At 36.1% G+C, this 18,535-nt stretch overlaps 1 protein-coding gene across 2 annotated transcripts in view; it reads right to left on the minus strand.

Annotated features, from left to right (window-relative positions):
* KYNU (kynureninase) overlaps positions 1-18,535 on the minus strand; it is a 121,262-nt gene that overhangs the window by 25,575 nt on the left and 77,152 nt on the right. For both annotated transcript variants that reach the window (XM_059874543.1, NM_001191308.3), the window contains 2 exons: positions 15,761-15,859; positions 14,802-14,875 (listed from right to left, as the gene is read on the minus strand). In XM_059874543.1, the coding sequence (XP_059730526.1) occupies positions 14,802-14,875; positions 15,761-15,859 (173 nt within the window). The remainder of the gene's footprint in view (positions 1-14,801; positions 14,876-15,760; positions 15,860-18,535) is intronic.

An 18,535-nucleotide genomic window follows, 5' to 3' on the forward strand; every position in this document is an offset into this window, starting at 1 on the left:
GTTCAAATTATTCTGCAAGCCCCTTACCTCTCCTCACTCCATAACTCACCAAAACTAAACAAAACAGCTTATACCAGTTTTCCTGACTTCTGTTAAAAATGCAATTAATCATTGGAACACAATCCAACATATAAAGAAATTAGATCACAGTCTTTTCTAAGAAAATATATTTGCATAAAAACTGCTTTCATAATGTCCTTTATTTGGCAGTTTATTACCATACATTTAATAATTTAAGTCTGTGCTTAGAAATGTAAACTTGATTGGGAGCAAGTTTCTTCTTTTTTCCCTTTTCCTTTACATCTTCTCTTCCCTTTTCCTCATTTTCTTTTTTCCTACCCTCCCACCCCTCTTCTCTTATTTTTCTTTCTCTCTTTGTCTCTTGAGGTCACAAGTTAGAACTAAATACAATTGTCTTACTGCTTACATGACTTCAAAAAATGTGTTGAATTAACAAAACTGTTACAGCATTATAAAAAATAGAACATTTGGGGTATAGCACAATTATTTTTAAACAAAATCTGTAATAGCAATTGCAGATAAGTTTGAATGCCTGTCATATCCTAATGTCCTCTAAAAGCTAGTGTGTGTGTGTGTGTGTGTGTGTATGTGTGTGTGTGTTAGTGACTTAGTCATGTCTGACTCTTTGTAACCCCATGGACTATAGCCCACCAGGCTCCTCCGTCTGTGGAATTCTCCAGGCAAGAATACTGTAGTGGGTTGCGGTTTCTTTCTTCACTTCTATAAGCTAACCTCAAGTCAAAGTGTAGTACTTAAAATCCTCATCAAATAATCAAGTTTCACAGAATCAAAAGTTCCTTAAAGGTTGTTTTATTCAGGACATAATGAGAAATTTATTCATTCAGGACATAATGAGAAATTTATTCATTCAGGACATAATGAGAAATTTATTCATTCACATTGCTTTTATATAGTCTTAATTTTCATAATAAAATTTTTTGGCAGCTGAACTTTAAGAAATGGGAAGAGGGCACTCTTTCATACTTGAGAAAAGACAAAGATGAGAAGATTACAGTAAAGTTTGTTACAAATTTATCTCAACTTACTGGGCTTTACTGTATCCACCTATTACAAAAAAAAAATGGAAGGGAAGAGGGTCATCAGACTCATAAATATGCATAGATTTCCATTAAACTGGTTTTAGTTTCTGAGTTATCCTTATCAGCAGTTTGCTTTTTTCAAAGCTTCATATTTATTCCTAGAGAATCATAGTTTAAAAACTGGAAGCGAATCTTAGAGATGTCCAGGTGTAACTATTTATTTTTCCCATAATTAAACCAAGACCTGGAAAGGTGTTGAGACTTGAGCCCCTTTGTTTTTAAGATAAAAATCAAAACCTCTAACTTGAAACACAAGGACCTCGATGATCCTGCCTGTTCCCTTTCAGTCTGGCTAAAAGTTAGGATTTCTCCAGTCAATAGGAAAAGGTTTCTCCAATTTCTCTCTCTCTTTTCCCTGTCACACTGAATGATAAATTCCAAGATGATATTTCTGAATTCCCAGTGTTTTCATACTGCTTTGCCTAGTAGATGCTCAAGAAATATGTTTGTAGTTGATAAATGAAACAATGGTATGCCATTTGAATAACTTAGCATCATTTGAACAGACATAAGTCTTTAATTCTCCCCTCATTCCTGTCCCTCTAGCCAAACTCTTCTCTATGTCCTGCCAGTACATTTGCTCAGTCATGTCTAACTCTTTGTGACCCCCTGCACTGTAGCACGCCAAGCTTCTCTGTCCATGGGAATTCTCCAGGCAAGAATACTGGACTGGGTTTCTATGTCCTTCTCCAGGGGATCTTCCCAACTCAGGGATCGAACCCAGGTCTTCTGCATTGCAGGTGGATTCTTTACTGTATGAGACATCAGGGAAGCCCTAGAAGCCTACAAACGTCTCAGCACTTCCTCTGCTGCTCCCCTGCTTTAAATTGTTGTCACCTCTTGTCTTCTTTCCTCAATGGCTCCCCCGCAGGTTTTCCAAAGACCACCATTACCCTCTTACAACCTGTTCCCAAGAAAGCCACCAGAATGGTCATTTTAAATTTGCTATATCATGCCACTTTTCAGGCAAAATAGGAATGGATCCCAAGCCTGGACCACTTTGTCTCACTAATATACAATTTGCTCAATCTGCTCCAGCCATGCTGGCTTTCTCAACACACTCGTGTCTTTGAGCTTTTGATAAAATACTCCCACTGCCTGGAACCCTCTTCACTAAATAATTGTTGTTTGGCACACCTCCTTCACCTCTTCATCCATATCATATTTCCCAATGATGAGCCTTCTTGAATGCCTTTTGAATACTGTGCATGGCCAAGTTTTCTAGATTATTCTTATACCCCCTTTTCTGTCCTGTTTTTCCAATTATCCATAGGACTTATCAATTTTAAATGTATCATGCAGTTTGCTCTGTACATACTCCGTCTGTCCTTAATGGAATGTAAACTCTATCAGAGGAAGGATTCTGTGCTTTATTTATCCATATATCCGAAAGATTTTTTTTAGATGCCTGGATTATAGTAGATGTTCAATAACTGTTTCTTTAATGAATCTAAATGTGGTACAGGGACATAATTCAGCCATGCCTGAAAGGATTATAAGTCAAATTTTTCCATAATGTTCAGTGACAATATTAACTTCTTTTCATGTACAATTATATGCCTTTTTTCCTGTCTTTCTTTTTAGTTATTCCAAGTTACTGTATCTCACATGCTAGTAAAGTAATGCTTAAAATTCTCCAAGCCAGGCTTCAGCAATATATGAACCATGAACTTCCAGATGTTCAAGCTGGTTTTAGAAAAGGCAGAGGAACCAGAGATCAAATTGCCAACATTCACTGGATCATTGAAAAAGGAAGAGGATTCCAGAAAAATATCTATTTCTGCTTTATTGACTATGCCAAAGCCTTTGATTGTGTGGATCACAATAAACTGTGGAAAATTCTGAAAGAGATGGGAATACCACACCACCTGACCTGCCTCTTGAGAAACCTGTATGCAGGTCAGGAAGCAACCGTTAGAACTGGACATAGAACAACAGACTGGTTCCAAATAGGAAAAGGAGTATGTCAAGGCTGTATATTATCACCCTGCTTATTTAACTTATATGCAGAGTACATCATGAGAAACGCTGGGCTGGAAGAAGCACAAGCTGCAATCAAGATTGCCGGGAGAAATATCAACAACCTCAGAAATGCAGATGACACCACCCTTATGGCAGAAAGTGAAGAGGAACTAAAGAGCCTCTTGATGAAAGTGAAAGAGGAGAGTGAAAAAGTTGGCTTAAAACCCAACATTCAGAAAACGAAGATCATGGCATCTGGTCCTATCACTTCATGGCAAATAGATGGGGAAACAGTGGAAACAGTATTAGACTATTTTGGGGGGCTCCAAAATCACTGCAGATGGTGACTGCAGCAATGAAATTAAAAGACGCTTACTCTTTGGAAGGAAAGTTATGACCAACCTAGACAGCATATTAAAAAGCAAAGACTTTACTTTTCCAACAAAGGTCCATCTAGTCAAGGCTATGGTTTTTCCAGTGGTCATGTATGGATGTGAGAGTTGGACTATAAAGAAAGCTGAGCACCGAAGAATTGATGCTTTTAAACTGTGGTGTTGGAGAAGACTCTTGAGAGTCCTTGGACTGCAAGGAGATCCAACCAGTCCATCCTAAAGGAGATCAGTCCTGGTTGTTCATTGGAAGGACTGATGTTGAAGCTGAAACTCCAGTACTTTGGCCACCTGATGCGAAGAGCTGACTCATTTGAAAAGACCCTGATGCTGGGAGGGATTGGGGGCAGGAGGAGAAGGGGACGACAGAGGATGAGATGGTTGGATGGCATCACCAAGTCGATGGACATGGGTTTGAATGAACTCCGAGAGTTGGTGACAGACAGGGAGGCCTGGTGTGCTGCGGTTCATGGGGTCACAAAGAGTCGGACATGACTGAGCGATTGAACTAAACTGAACTGAACTGACTGAAGCTCCATCCCTCTATAATCGGCCAAGGTGTTTCTTCCGCCTCCACTGACAGTCTTTTCTAAGCAAGCAATCCACTTGTATGCCAAATGCAAACAAGGGTGGTCTGAGCAACTTGCCTTCAGGGAAGTAAGATCAGTGGGTATGACATGAGCATGGTTGCACAGTACATAAGTATCCCAGTAAATTTTTAGGTCATCTCTCCCAGTGAAGCATTAATATTGTTAAGCTACCATGCAGAAGGAGAAGAAAGGCTTGGGAAAGAGGAACAAAATTGCTAAAGTTCAAGTTGATATTAGAATAGGAAAGGTGGAGCTACTGTATAGGAATGAGGATCAGGGCAAGCAGTAGATATAAACTATAACAAACAACAAAAACAAAAACAGAAGCTCAACTAAAAATAAAAGAAGGAGCAGTGAGAATCTAAATCTAAGCAGTTAGTAAAGAGCATATTTGAAGGAAAAGTAAACTTATGGCTAAGTGATAGAACAGATTCAAAGGTGCTAATGACGATGAAAATCTTGACAAAATGGGATGTTTCAGCTTGTGAATCGTGCATTCATTCCTTGTCAGCAATGAGTTTCCAAGCATGACTATTTCAAGGCTCAATATGGCCATAACATTAGATAGGTAAAATATTACCAACTCACTCTTAGTAAAGAAGGTCTTTATCAATTCTTAATTTGTTAAAAAAAAAAAAAAAGAAAGAAAAAAAGTATTCACAATTGCTCTGCTCTGTTCTAAGTCAACTGATTTAATGCTGTTTTGGGAAGGAGTTTGAGGAGTTATGGGGATTCAATTCCTTTTCATCCACTCATTTGCCCAATCATATGGAAATATCATTATGAGAGAGTGCTTTACTTGGTTCTGATACATATTCAATTACATCTTCAAATCTTACTCAAAAGAAGGCTTGTTAAAATATGCCCAGTGAGCTAACAGTATGATAAACATAGTTACAAAAATTCCTGATATTATAAATTTTGGTTATTGAAAATTGTTTCCTGAAGATTCAGAATAGTATGTTGTCCTTACACGAGCTAAATCAATATTTTATTGGTGTGAAAGCTTCATTAATAAAAATTTTCTGCTTATCATTTCTTGAAATCTACTATTATTTTAAAATATTGGTTTATAATCCTCTATGGTGATATTGATGCTAAAATCATAAAACACATCAAGATTTCTGAACTTAGGACTTTAGAAAGAACTATTTGCAATGTTGATTAAAGTTGATTAAAATACTCATGAAGGATTTTTAAAGTTGTCTATAGCTGGTTTCATGGATATATTTAGTCTTTGTAGAAGCATATGGAAATGCATATTTAATTTGACAGTATTTTGCAAATCATACTCACTTCAGAGTAACTTGCAAAGTAGAAATACTTTCATATGCTAGAAGATGGTTTGTCTATTATGCTGAAAGTAAAGAAAGAGCCATATATTCAACAACAAAATAAAGATATATATATATATATATATATATATATATATATATATATATATGTTCTCGGGCATTGTGGATTATGATAATAAAGGAAGATCAGAAGGACAATGTCCTGTACTTTAACATTTAGAATTATGTTATGGTCAATTTTTCAAACCATCACAATGGACATACTAAAATGAATTCTCACAAAGATCACAGGCACCCTTAAAAAAAAAAAAGATTCAAATGGTCATTTTCTGTCTAGATTTCCATACTAATGCCAAATCTTCTGAGACTTTGACCAAATCTGATTGGAACAGAGATTTAGAAGACAGTAAAGGCAATCTATCTTTACATGAACTTATCATGATGAAGACAAACCTCAACACTAGATAAAAGGATAATTTCCACTCAATCAAATTCTCTCCTCTGGGGTGGAGTTAAAAAGAAGTGACCAAAGAGAAACTGATTCATAGGAATTCAGACCTTTGTTTTGAGTTATGCGTTACAAGCATTTTTGTGGCCTGTGATGTTAGCCCAGCTCAGTCTTGGAAGCAGCAGGACCCAGTGGCTCATGTGCAATGAGTAGTTTCCCACGCTGCCCCACACAACATGTATCACTGCACCTCTTATAGAGTCAGATGGATACATGTGTTTTCTCAACAAGAACAAATAAAGTTTAGTAATGCTGCTGCTAAGTCGCTTCAGTCGTGTTTGACTCTGTGCAACCCTATAGACGGCAGCCCACCAGGCGCCCCCATCCCTGGGATTCTCCAGGCAAGAACACTGGTGTGGGTTGCCATTTCCTTCTCCAATGCATGAAAGTGAAAAGTGAAAGTCCAGTCGCTCAGTCGTGTCCGACTCTTAGCGACCTCATGGACTGCAGCCTGCCAGGGTCCTCCATCCATGGGATTTTCCAGGCAATAGTACTGTAGTGGGTTGCCATTGCTCTTCATATTTTATATTAAAAAAGAAACTTTTCATATTCTGAAGGTCATTTTAGGGACAAAACTTGAAGTAATTAAAACAAGAGATGAAGCTCTTTGACAAGTTTATATTTTGTGTCTAAAGGATTCACTGACCTGATAAATCTTCAGGGACACTAGACTGCAATTTTCGAAGAGAAAATAAATTTTGAGGCTTCAAAGGACTTCAATTTTCTCATATTAGTGATTATGTCATCATTATCTGAGAATAGTGATTTGCAAACAACATTGACTTTAATGCAGTTTTATACTGATAATTACTCTTCCTGTTTTAAGAGTCAGGATTCCCTTATCTCTTGAGTTGAGAAAATCAGATTATTTACTGAAATTATTCTTAACTGTGATCATTCCTCAGTGCATAAACATTATTTTTATGATCACAGCTTAAATTCACTACACTCAAAAATTATCTGGATGATTTGTAGAATAAAAAATTCAAGCTTTGAAGGTGAGGAGTCTTTTTAGAATTATTGATCTAAAATGGTTTCTGAATGAAGATAGGAATGATTTATGTGTCATGAATCCATAGGTGAGTTTTCTCCAATCGTATTGTCTTCCTTTGGATCCTTTACACTGATGATTTGGAGACTAGGATTTCTCATAGGTATAAGCCACTCACGAGCATGGCTCTGGAACTGAGACTATGAAGCAAACCTGCTTTTACTACTGTTTATAATTTCTAAAATACTGTAGAAAAGAGATAAAGAGCAAGATTATGATCCTAGGCAGACTTTTAAATGTTAAGTCAATAACTCAGATTCCATAAGAATTCTATCAAGTGTATAAAAAGATCACTTGACATATCCTTTAAAGAAAGGCCATTTAAGTAATTCATTATACTTCCTTAGATTTATGAAACTAATCGAGTGAAATCTCTCTCATAGGCAACAATTTCAGCTTTCAAAGTAACAGATTAAATTTATGCACTTAGTTAACATAGCATTCCATTTTGCAGAGGAACAGTATCTGTAAATTTCACCACAAACTTCTTCAAGCTTGTCCAAAGGAGCTCTGAGTTACCTATCCCTTCACTGTTCCTATGGTGACACATGAGAATTCACCCAGCAGTTATTTAGGAATTGCCTTGTGGCACATATTCTAACCCTATATTACCTATCATTTAAATTGTTTATTCAACTATTGAAACAACAGCTTTCCAAATGGGTTGTATGATTTAAAAAAAATGCAGCATCCTGTATTTATTTCTATCTATGAAAGTTTCCTGTACAAAAATAAAGGTTGGTTATATTTGCTCATGCCTCCTCAAATGACTGAGAAACATTCTCTTTACTTGATAAACCAGTGAGCACCTTAGAAAGGATATTTGTGTTGGAGTAGTATAAAATGGAAGCTCCATCATGCTTAATTCATAAGATTGGAAAGATACATGGATATATTAGAAGTCCTCATTATTTGCTAGGCTTTCTTTGTGACTCACCTGGTAAAGAATCTGCCTGCAATATGGGAGACCTCTCTGATTTGGGAAGATCTCCTGGAGAAGGGAAAGGCTACCTACTCCAGTATTCTGGCCTGGAGAGATAGCCCATGGGGTCATGAAGTGTCGGACAGGACTAAGCGACTTTCATTTTAAAGAATCCACCTGCCAGTGCAGGAACTGCAGGAGCCTTGGGTTTGATCCCTGGGTGGGGGAAGATCCCACAGAGGAGAAAATGGCAACCCACTCTAGTATGCTTGCTGGGATAATTCCACGGATTAAGGATCCTGATGGGCTAGAGTCCATGGGGTCTCAGAGTTAGGTATGACTGAGCAACTGAGCACGCATGGAATACTGGGAAAAGGTCTTTTAAAATAGAACTATTTTAAACCAGTAACCATACTTTTGTAGTAAATAATGAAGGAAAAAAATAAAAGATTTGATTGGGATGCTTTTGAAAAATAAAACTTTAAATTGTATAACAAATATAATTTTTAATTTGAGAAAACTTACATTAAAATCATAATATGCAAATTATTAAAAAGAATGAATAGTAAATCAAATGTTGATTTTTTTTGGTGTGCTTGACAAATGTCATGGTAGCAAGCTAGAATCTTTTTTGTGTTATATTTAACTTTTTAGCATGAACATAAAGATGATCATTTCCACAAAAGTTTTGAAGCATTCATCAGTTCCTCTTAATCCCTCATATTCAAGTCATTTGATTTTGAATTACTATGCCTAATTTCCTCTACTTCATTTGTTAATGCTTTTGACTCTAACATATTCTCATTGTTCATGATTTTGTGATTCAGCAGTTCTTCAGTATAACTTGCATCATGAAATGCTGAATCTCTTGAAAAATTTTACTTTACAATTCATTTGCATAAAATTTTTACTATGTTATAACATTCTATAATCAGCAAGAGACCAAAATATTTTTTATAATAATGCATAGAGATAAATGTTAATACTAATTGAGAAAGGGTGTTTGGTAAAGGTTAATTTTATAAGTGAGTAGTTCACAGTTTTTACTTTCCTACATTGTCATGTATCTTTCGGGATTAGAATAATACTTTGGTAATCAGAAGCTCTTGCAATTTGCAATCAGATAAAAGTAAGGGATAGAAAGTAAGCAAGTCATAAAGCTAGAAATACAGTTGATATCTTCTGCAAATGTCTGTTTTTGACATCATTACAGAGGATGAGATACACCTGAGTTAAAAGGACCAAGGGTTGAGGCATTGAGGGAATCAATGAAAAAGTGAAAGAGTAAACTTATCAGATACAGAAAAGCAATTGCATACATTGGAACAGAAGCAAGGGGAACTGATACACTGGAAGATTAGGGCTGTGGGAGGTAACGTAGGGTTGTGGGAGGCAACATTAAGGACAAAGGGGTGGCCAAGTACATGTAATATGGCTGTCTGACAGGGCAGGAAGTTGTGGCTAAGATGCCATCCACGTTAATTCATACTGAACATCTAACTCCAGTTAAAAACAAGCTAAATGCATAGAATAAATGCCCTGGGAGGTCTGAGTCATAGTTTAACTAAGGATTCTGTGAAAACTTTCACTGAGAAATACATTGATACTGGCCTATCCCATTTGCAAGTATCTGGGGTCTGGTGAATTCACCCACCTTGCTACCACCACCGACACTCCCTCATTCTCCCAGTCTTTAATACCAAAACCTTATATAGATACTAGAAAAAGCTGTGATAATTAGTAAGTCAGAAAGAATCACAGAAACCAAAACAGGGTTTAAGTTATAGATGAGTTTGGGTTTGTGGTATTCTCCAGCATTGCCTGGGGAAGGAAGTACAATCAGATATATCATCATCACACTCCAGAACAAGTAGATGATCTCTCTCTATAACATTAATTGTTCTGTTGGGTCAAGAGTGAAACATGCTTATAATTTTTAAGCCATTTTTATAAATTTTCCTGATGCTTATTTTTATCCTTTCTTAGACTTTCTTATGTTGTTTTGCTGCTGCTGCTGTCGCTAAGTCTCTTCAGTCGTGTCCGACTCTGTGCGACCCCATAGACGGAAGCCCACCAGGCTCCCCCATCCTTGGGATTCTCTAGGCAAGAACACTGGAGTGGGTTGCCATTTCCTTCTCCAATGCATGAAAGTGAAAAGTGAAAGTGAAGTCGCTCAATCATGTCCGACTCTTAGTGACCCCATGGACTGCAGCCTACCGGCTCCTCCATCCATGGGATTTTCCAGGCAAGAGTACTGGAGTGGGGTGCCATTGCCTTCTCCGTATGTTGTTTTATGTGTCTATTTTTTAAGTTCCCAAATAATAATAATAGTAGTAATAATCTATACTTCTGAGTTTAAAATTTTCCTTTCCCAGGCACTGATGCAGCCAGCCTCTTCTGCTGGTTCTTTTTAACCTGCAAATTACTTATTACAATAAAGGAGATGACTCAGGCTCTTAATAAAGCCTTAAAAATGTCATCTCTACTTAAAGCCTTCAATCAAATACCTCTAACTGTTTATGGAAATGTTTGGCATGATTTGAAATTCTAACATTTTCAAAAAATTATCAGTAGGCTCCATTCTTGACCACTTAAAAAACTTAAAAAAAAAATACTAGGGGAAGCAAGAATTTCAGGAGAGCTAATATATAAGAGCATTTGAAAGATTCTTTATGCCAGCATGGAAAGTGAAGAACAGCAATTTTCTAGTGTGTATGATTTCACTGGATAGAGTAAAAAAAAAAGTAAGCCACAGAAAGAATCTTAATAACTTACTCCTGTTTCTTGCTAGAGTCTCTCTAAAAAAACCAAGAAGCGATGGGTGGTGTCTTGAATTGCAGTCTGTGGACTTTTACAAAAGAATCATTTTACAGGCTTCACATATGTTTGAATCTTCTAAAATAAAAAAATTAAGTATTGATCTAAAGTCTTTCAGAAAGGTCAACACTTATAAATTTAAAAGAAATATGCAAGATTTTTAAGGACCTGAAATGCAGGAGACTTGGTTTCTATCCTTGGGTCAGGAAGATTCCCCTGGAGAAGGGAATGGCTCCCACTCCAGTAATATTTTCTTGCCTGGAAAACCCCATGGACAGAGGAGTCTGGCAGGCTACAGTCCATGGGGTCGCAAAGAGTTGGATGTGACTGAGCGATTAATGCTTTCACTTGCAGGATTTCTTTAAAAGGTGATATGTTTCTAATGTTTGAATTCTTACAGCTAAAAGTATTTCCTTCATATTGCAGAGCAATAATTATTAACTGTATACACTAAAATTGTCAGACACGAAGTACAAAAAACACAAGATGGCATTTACTCAGAACCAGTCCTTATTTAGTATAATTCTTAGCTACATATAAGGTTTAGAATATGATACTAGAATGGGAAAAACATGATGATAAACTAGAAAGAGGTCAAATTATAGCTAAGATTAATGATTTTAATTATAATGCTTAATACAGTAGATTGATACTGGCCTCTACTCATTATTTTTATTGACAAAGTGTTCTTGGAAAAAGTCTTAGGTCACCAATTTTGAACAATGGCCAAAATGCCTATTTAAATAAACAAACAAAAAATGGTGAAATTTCTTGGTACAGATGTAATCTGCCAGTTGCTAATGGGAACATCATATAAAAGATATTTTGAAATTATTCACCTAATATTAAACTTTCAGAATTCAGGGTTACAAGTTCCAGGATCCACTCACATAGTACCCTTCTTCTCAACCTTGATAAACATTTATGCATTTTGTTTAACATTGTACCTAAAATGCACCTAATGTTAACTTCCACCTCCATCCTGTCCTACCTCTTTATCAAAGGCTTTGGCTACACAATTATTGCACTATAAATATATGGTCAAATGATAGAAAAAAATTATACTTTAAGTATAGATAAAGAATGAATGGACCAGGAAAAGCTATGTGTACTATTTATTTGAAATAACATGTTTAGCCACTAGATGTCACCCTTTTTTGAAGCACAAAGTTTACTTCATGAAGTTAACAGTGGTTACATTGCACTTAGGGTAGAAGTTGGTACTATTGGAACTAGTCCCTCTAATGTCACATAAAAAGAAACTTTAACAACTGATAAAGAAACAACAACCAGTGTTTCCTGTAAGAAGGACTACCTGAGTCAGACTGGTTTGAGTCTTGTTGATCTCCAAACTAGATACTTAAAATGCAACAGAAGTTAATAGCATGTGATTTTCAAACTGTACAAATAGAAGACTGTACAAACATGGCTCTTGTATAAATATAACATGAACACATATAAAGATCTCAATCAACTCATAATTAGCAGATAAGCCAGTAAGATGGTGAGGCCAGTATCAGACAGGATTCCAGGAATAGAGGCTTACAGGCTCAGTCTGAGTTTGGCCATAGGTACAAAATTCTTTAATATCCCAAAGGTCACAAACCATAACCTTTAAGGGTATGTTTCCTGCTTGAGGAGAAATGATCTCTACTAGGCAAAATTCTACAAGTTAACATGCAACTTCATAGCAAGGCAAAAAGATACTTACCCTAGATGTATGGATCACCTATCATGCTTCAGTGGCTGTGCTGTTTTACATGCATTATCCTATTTTAACCTCATGATAACTTTCTATGAGGTATATGCTTATGTTCTCTTTATCAAGAGACTAGAACACTGAGAAATCAAGAACATTCTTCAGGACCAGCAGGTGAGTGATCAGGTTAGAATGTAAATCTGCTCTGTCTGTATGGTCTTTCTCCTGGGAGCACAGACTTAACACTTACCTACTGGAGAAGGAAATGGCAATCAACTCCAGTATTCTTGCCTGGAAAATTCCATGTACAGACGAACCTGGTAGGCTACAATCCATAGAGTCACAAAGAGTTGGACACGACTGAGTGACTTCACTCACTGGGTCTAGAGGATGTTGAGATTCTAGAAGATGAGGCACATGCAGGCACACTACAACCCTTCTGCTCTCTCTTGTTCCTCATCCATGAAGGGCAAATAATGGTGAAAGAACTCTGAAGTGTAATAGAGATGCTGTGAAATCAGAGTTTAACTGCTAGTGCTTGCATTCTCTAGAATTTGTGTACATTACTTACCATATCCCTGCTTCCCTTTGCCGATTTCTCTAGTGCAGTTTAAATAAGTGGAGAGTTGGAAATGCTCAGGGTGGTGAGTTTTCACACAAAGGCAGGCAATATCTTACATACCATCTATGTGGAAAACACTTAGGCTAGGTAAAATGTTATCAATGGGGTTGTTTATAAATGAAAAAAAAAACCAGACCTTTTAAAACTTGCATGGTAGTCCTATAATATACATTTTATATTCCAGTCCATTCTGAAGGAGATCAGCCCTGGGATTTCTTTGGAAGGAATGATGCTCTAAAGCTGAAACTCCAGTACTTTGGCCACCTCATGCGAAGAGTTGACTCATTGGAAAAGACTCTGATGCTGGGAGGGATTGGGGGCAGGAGGAGAAGGGGACGACAGAGGATGAGATGGCTGGATGGCATCACTGACTCAATGGACGTGAGTCTGAGTGAACTCCGGGAATTGGTGATGGACAGGGAGGCCTGGCGTGCTGTGATTCATGGGGTCGCAAATAGTCGGACACGACTGAGCGACTGACCTGATCTGATTCTTTTCAGATAATTTGGGACAACGGGAGAAATCTAATGTTGTCATTGTTTAGTTGTTCGTGTCCAACTGTACTACCATGGACTGTATCCCTCCAAGCTCCTCTGTCCGTGGGATTTCCCAGGCAAGAATACTGGAAGGAGTTGCCATTTCCTTCTCCAGGGGATCTTTCTGACCCAGGGATTGAAACTGCATCTCCTCCTTGGCAGGCGGACTCTTTACTGCTGAGCCAACAGGGAAGCCCATAGCTAAGATATTCTTTGCAGAATTTGGAACCAGGGGAGAAATCTAATGTCCTGACAATATATTCAAGGTAGATGAGTACCTAACAAATATCTGTCTAAAAAATGCTCTATTGAATTTTAAAACTTTAAAATCTTGAAGAAATTTAGGTATAATTAAATGAGCTGTAGAAAATGATCTTAAATTTGTATGATTTATATGCAGAGAATCTCAAAAATGTGAGGGGCTCCAAGCTTTATAACTAATTCACTTTCAGTTCTCATAAAGATTATACCATTCAGCCAGTGACTGAAAAGATTCGGAAAATTAATCAAACATTATTATATTACCTATTAGGAGTCTAGACAGTCTCCTCATCACACACATTCTGATACAATTTTGAAAGGATTTTTTTTTTACAGAATATTTTTTTTTCTCCATACCAGATAAAAATAATAGAAACACTTAAGAGTTCCCCAGTCAAATAAAAATGTTAAATTTGTTGGTGTATCACATTTGCATTTATACTTGCTCTAAAAAATGAAGAGTGCTATATAAAAATTGAAGAGTATTTCTTTTATGTAGTCAGTCTGTTGTTCAGCGTTCAGCTTCTTCAGTTTTCATGGATTATAAAATCTTTTAGGACAGAAGATATTCCTTACAAGACCATATTATAAGTTTCCAGCTTTCAAGGTAGATGTAATTTTAATAATCATGTACTACTTTTAAGCTCTATTAGGCACAGCTCTGTGTTGCCTTTGATTTATTCATCAATGTGAGAAACCTGGACTTTTCTAAAGTCTAATTTTTGAAAAAAAGTTAAGTAGTCTCTTTGCATTAAACCATCTGCTCTACATGATTACAGGGACTTGTTTTTAGCATTGAAGCTTCCCTTTTGTGATTAAATTTCTTGTTCAACCAAGTGAACTCTTTGGAAATCGTTTATTTCTGATAAAGCATATCATTGTTCACAGAGTAGTAAAATAATTATAATCAACCCAGATTCTTATTGGATAGCATCTTAAAGAACACATGTAAATTTAGCACACTAATTAATTCAAAATCATTTAATTCATTTATCCATCACCAAAGAAAATCTGAAAATAGTACTCACGCAGGTTTAATTGTATAGGCATGTTTTTCATGGACAAAGGCACCAGCAAGACCTCCTGCTCCTGTATTTAAATACTGGATAGAGAGTAAATTAAACTGTGTAGGTTTGCCTAAATATACATGATAAAAATAATTATTTGACTTTTTTGTTATGAAATCAACTTTGATAAGATCAAAATGTGTGATTATTTTAACTTTTATTATAAAACAGAATTTGGGGTTACTTTGTTCAAAGAAAAACAATGAAATGTAGCATTATTAATTAGGAATAAATAGCTATTACTATTTTGGCCAGTTTTTGCCCCAACTGGTAGGTAACAGTTCAGTTCTACTGACAATTATCTGATTTCAAAGCTCATTTATTTCAGTTATTTTGCCACAAAATATTTAAATAATAATAAAATATTATATTTTTAAAACGCTTAAGATCACTTCTATTTCTATGCTCCCTGTCAATAAACTTGTTTTCAAATGTCAATACAAAGTTGATTCCATAAGAATTATCTTTAACTTATGTAGAAATTTCTCAACATATTAACAAAAAACTAGATTAAATTTGAATTAAGTTCTAAGTATAGAAGTATTGTCCAGAACGTCCTGATTTTTTCATAGAAGTCAGAGAATTGAAGGAATAAATACTCTATAAAGGATGGAAATACCAAAACATAATAACCTATACTATTGATTAAGTGAGTCTTCAATTAACTAAAGTCACAAAATACAGTAATGAAGGAAATGGAGGAAAGTAATTCAAATACCTAAAACTGGTCATTTTTACAATTTTTACAATACATTTTTAAATTGGTCATTTTTACAATTTTTAAATTGGTCATTTTTACAATTTTTAAATTGGTCATTTTTACAATTTTTACAATACATTTTTACTGATCCATTTTTACATTTAGATTAACGTTAGTGTGGACTAAAAGGATATAAATATATTAACTAGTCTGTTGATACCTTGTAGGAGCACCAGCAGGCAAAATCAACTCCCCAGTCATGTAAGTGAAGTTCAACATTTCCAACTGCATGTGCTAGATCAAAGCCAACAAAACAACCCTGGGGAAGAACACGATAACATTTTGAAATTGCTTAATGATTCAAAATAACAAATACAAGTATATTTAAGAAAATTATTGAAAAAATGCTGTACCATAAATTCAGTTTATCCTTTGGTGCAATGACTCACAAAGTGTGAATCATAAAATCTTGGGCATTCTCAAGGCCCTTTCAGGTCAAAACAGTTTTCATACCAGGAAGAAGACATTCTTTGCCTTCTTCACTGTGTTGACTTTTGCACTGATAACGCAGAAGCAATGATGTGTTAAACTGCTGACATCTTTGCACAAATCAAGGTAGTCAAAACTTGTATTGGCATTGTGTGCATTCAGTTACAGCATGAAAAGGTTAATTTGAGTTATATATCTCCTTGGTACAAGTATAAAAATAATACATTTGTATAAAATGTCAATATCTTAATTTTATTCTTTTAAGGTTTAATATGGGAATTATTCATAAAACATTTAACAACATCCTGAAGTAGGATGTCTGTCTCATAATGCACTTATGCAATTATTTGAGTTGGAAGCTAAGTTACCCACTTTAAATTCATAGAAAGCCATTTTTGCATGAAAGAGCAACTTACAGACAAATAATAGTAAATCATACTTAGGTATTTGAGACATATTTTGAAAAATGAAGTGAGTCTATCAATTTGAGGAAAATAACTTGAAGAATTTGTTGCCAAAGGAAAAAAGTAGTTACCAAGAGAAACTGGAATTTTGGAAAAATTGTGTCCATTTCCATAAATATGATCATTTCCCAGTATTTAAAGATATTTATGGTGAGTTTAAAACTAACATACAATTTTAAAAAGAACATATAATGAAATATGAAATATTTAGAAAATATACATAAGTTAATGAAAAAGCAAGAGAGTTCCAGAAAAACATCTATTTCTGCTTTATTGACTATGCCAACGTCTTTGACTGTGTGGATCACAATAAACTGGGAAATTCTGAAAGAGATGGGAATACCAGACCACCTGACCTGCCTCTTGAGAAACCTGTATGCAGGTCAGGAAGCAACAGTTAGAACTGGACATGGAATGACAGACTGGTTCCAAATAGGAAAAGGAGTACATCAAGGCTGTATATTGTCACCCTGCTTATTTAACTTCTATGCAGAGTACATCATGAGAAACGCTGGGCTGGAGAAAGCACAAGCTGCAATCAAGATTGCCGGGAGAAATATCAATAACCTCAGATATGCAGATGACACCACCCTTATGGCAGAAAGTGAAGAGGAACTAAAGAGCCTCTTGATGAAAGTGAAAGAGGAGAGTGGAAAAGTTGGCTTAATGCTAACATTCAGAAAACTAAGATCATGGCATCCAGTCCCATCACACCATGGGAAATAGATGGGGAAACAGTGGAAACAGTGTCAGACTTTTATCTTTTTGGGCTCCAAAATCACTACAGATGGTGACTGCGGCCATGAAATTAAAAGACACTTACTTCTTGGAAGGAAAGTTATGACCAACCTAGATAGCATATTAAAATGCAGAGACATTACCTTGCCAACAAAGTCTGTTTAGTCAAGGCTATGGTTTTTCTAGTGGTCATGTATGGATGTAGACTCCGGGAGTTGGTGATGGACAGGGAGGCCTTGGTGCTGTGATTCATGGGGTCGCAGAGTCAGACACGACTGAGCAACTGAACTGAACCGAACTGAATGAATTGATATTTTCCAAATGATCAAGACATATTGTTACATATTATGCATGGATAAAAGATCTGTTCAAAATGAAAAATCAGCCCATAGATTTTAATGTAACAAAGCATAGAAAGATCATTGATTTGGTTTCACATTTCATACTACAAATCCCAGGATGTTCTTGTCAAATTCTGGTATAGGATCAAAGAATATTCACAGTTAACTGAAAAAGCTATTATATTACTTGTACTTTTTCTAAATATATATCTGTACAAGGTCCAATTTTATTCTTATATTTCACAAAGAAAAAAAAATCAAGAGATTAAATGCAGAAGATATATAAAACCAGCTGCCTTCTATTAAGTCAAATAGCAAAGATTTATATTTCTATATAAAATATATGCCAAATATAAAACATTCTTTTTTTGTTTCTTTTAGAATTACATTTTTACCCCCTAACAATGTAATATGTATTTCAGTATGTAATGGGTTTGTTTTTTTGTCCTAGATGGTGACTGCAGCCATGAAATTAAAAGACGCTTATTCCTTGGAAGGAAAGTTATGACCAACCTAGATAGCATATTCAAAAGCAGAGACATTACTTTGCCAACAAAGGTTCGTCTAGTCAGGGCTATGGTTTTTCCTGTGGTCATGTATGGATGTGAGAGTTGGACTGTGAAGAAGGCTGAACACCGAAGAATTGATGCTTTTGAACTGTGGTGTTGGAGAAGACTCTTGAGAGTCCCTTGGACTGCAAGGAGATCCAACCAGTCCATTCTGAAGGAGATCAGCCCTGGGATTTCTTTGGAAGGAATGATGCTAAAGCTGAAACTCCAGTACTTTGGCCACCTCATGCGAAGAGTTGACTCATTGGAAAAGACTCTGATGCTGGGAGGGATTGGGGGCAGGAGGAGAAGGGGACGACAGAGGATGAGATGGCTGGATGGCATCACCGACTCGATGGACGTGAGTCTGAGTGAACTCTGGGAGTTGGTGATGGACAGGGAGGCCTGGCGTGCT

This window comes from Bos taurus, chromosome 2, assembly GCF_002263795.3.
Source record: "Bos taurus isolate L1 Dominette 01449 registration number 42190680 breed Hereford chromosome 2, ARS-UCD2.0, whole genome shotgun sequence".
NCBI classification, from domain to species: domain Eukaryota; kingdom Metazoa; phylum Chordata; class Mammalia; order Artiodactyla; family Bovidae; genus Bos; species Bos taurus.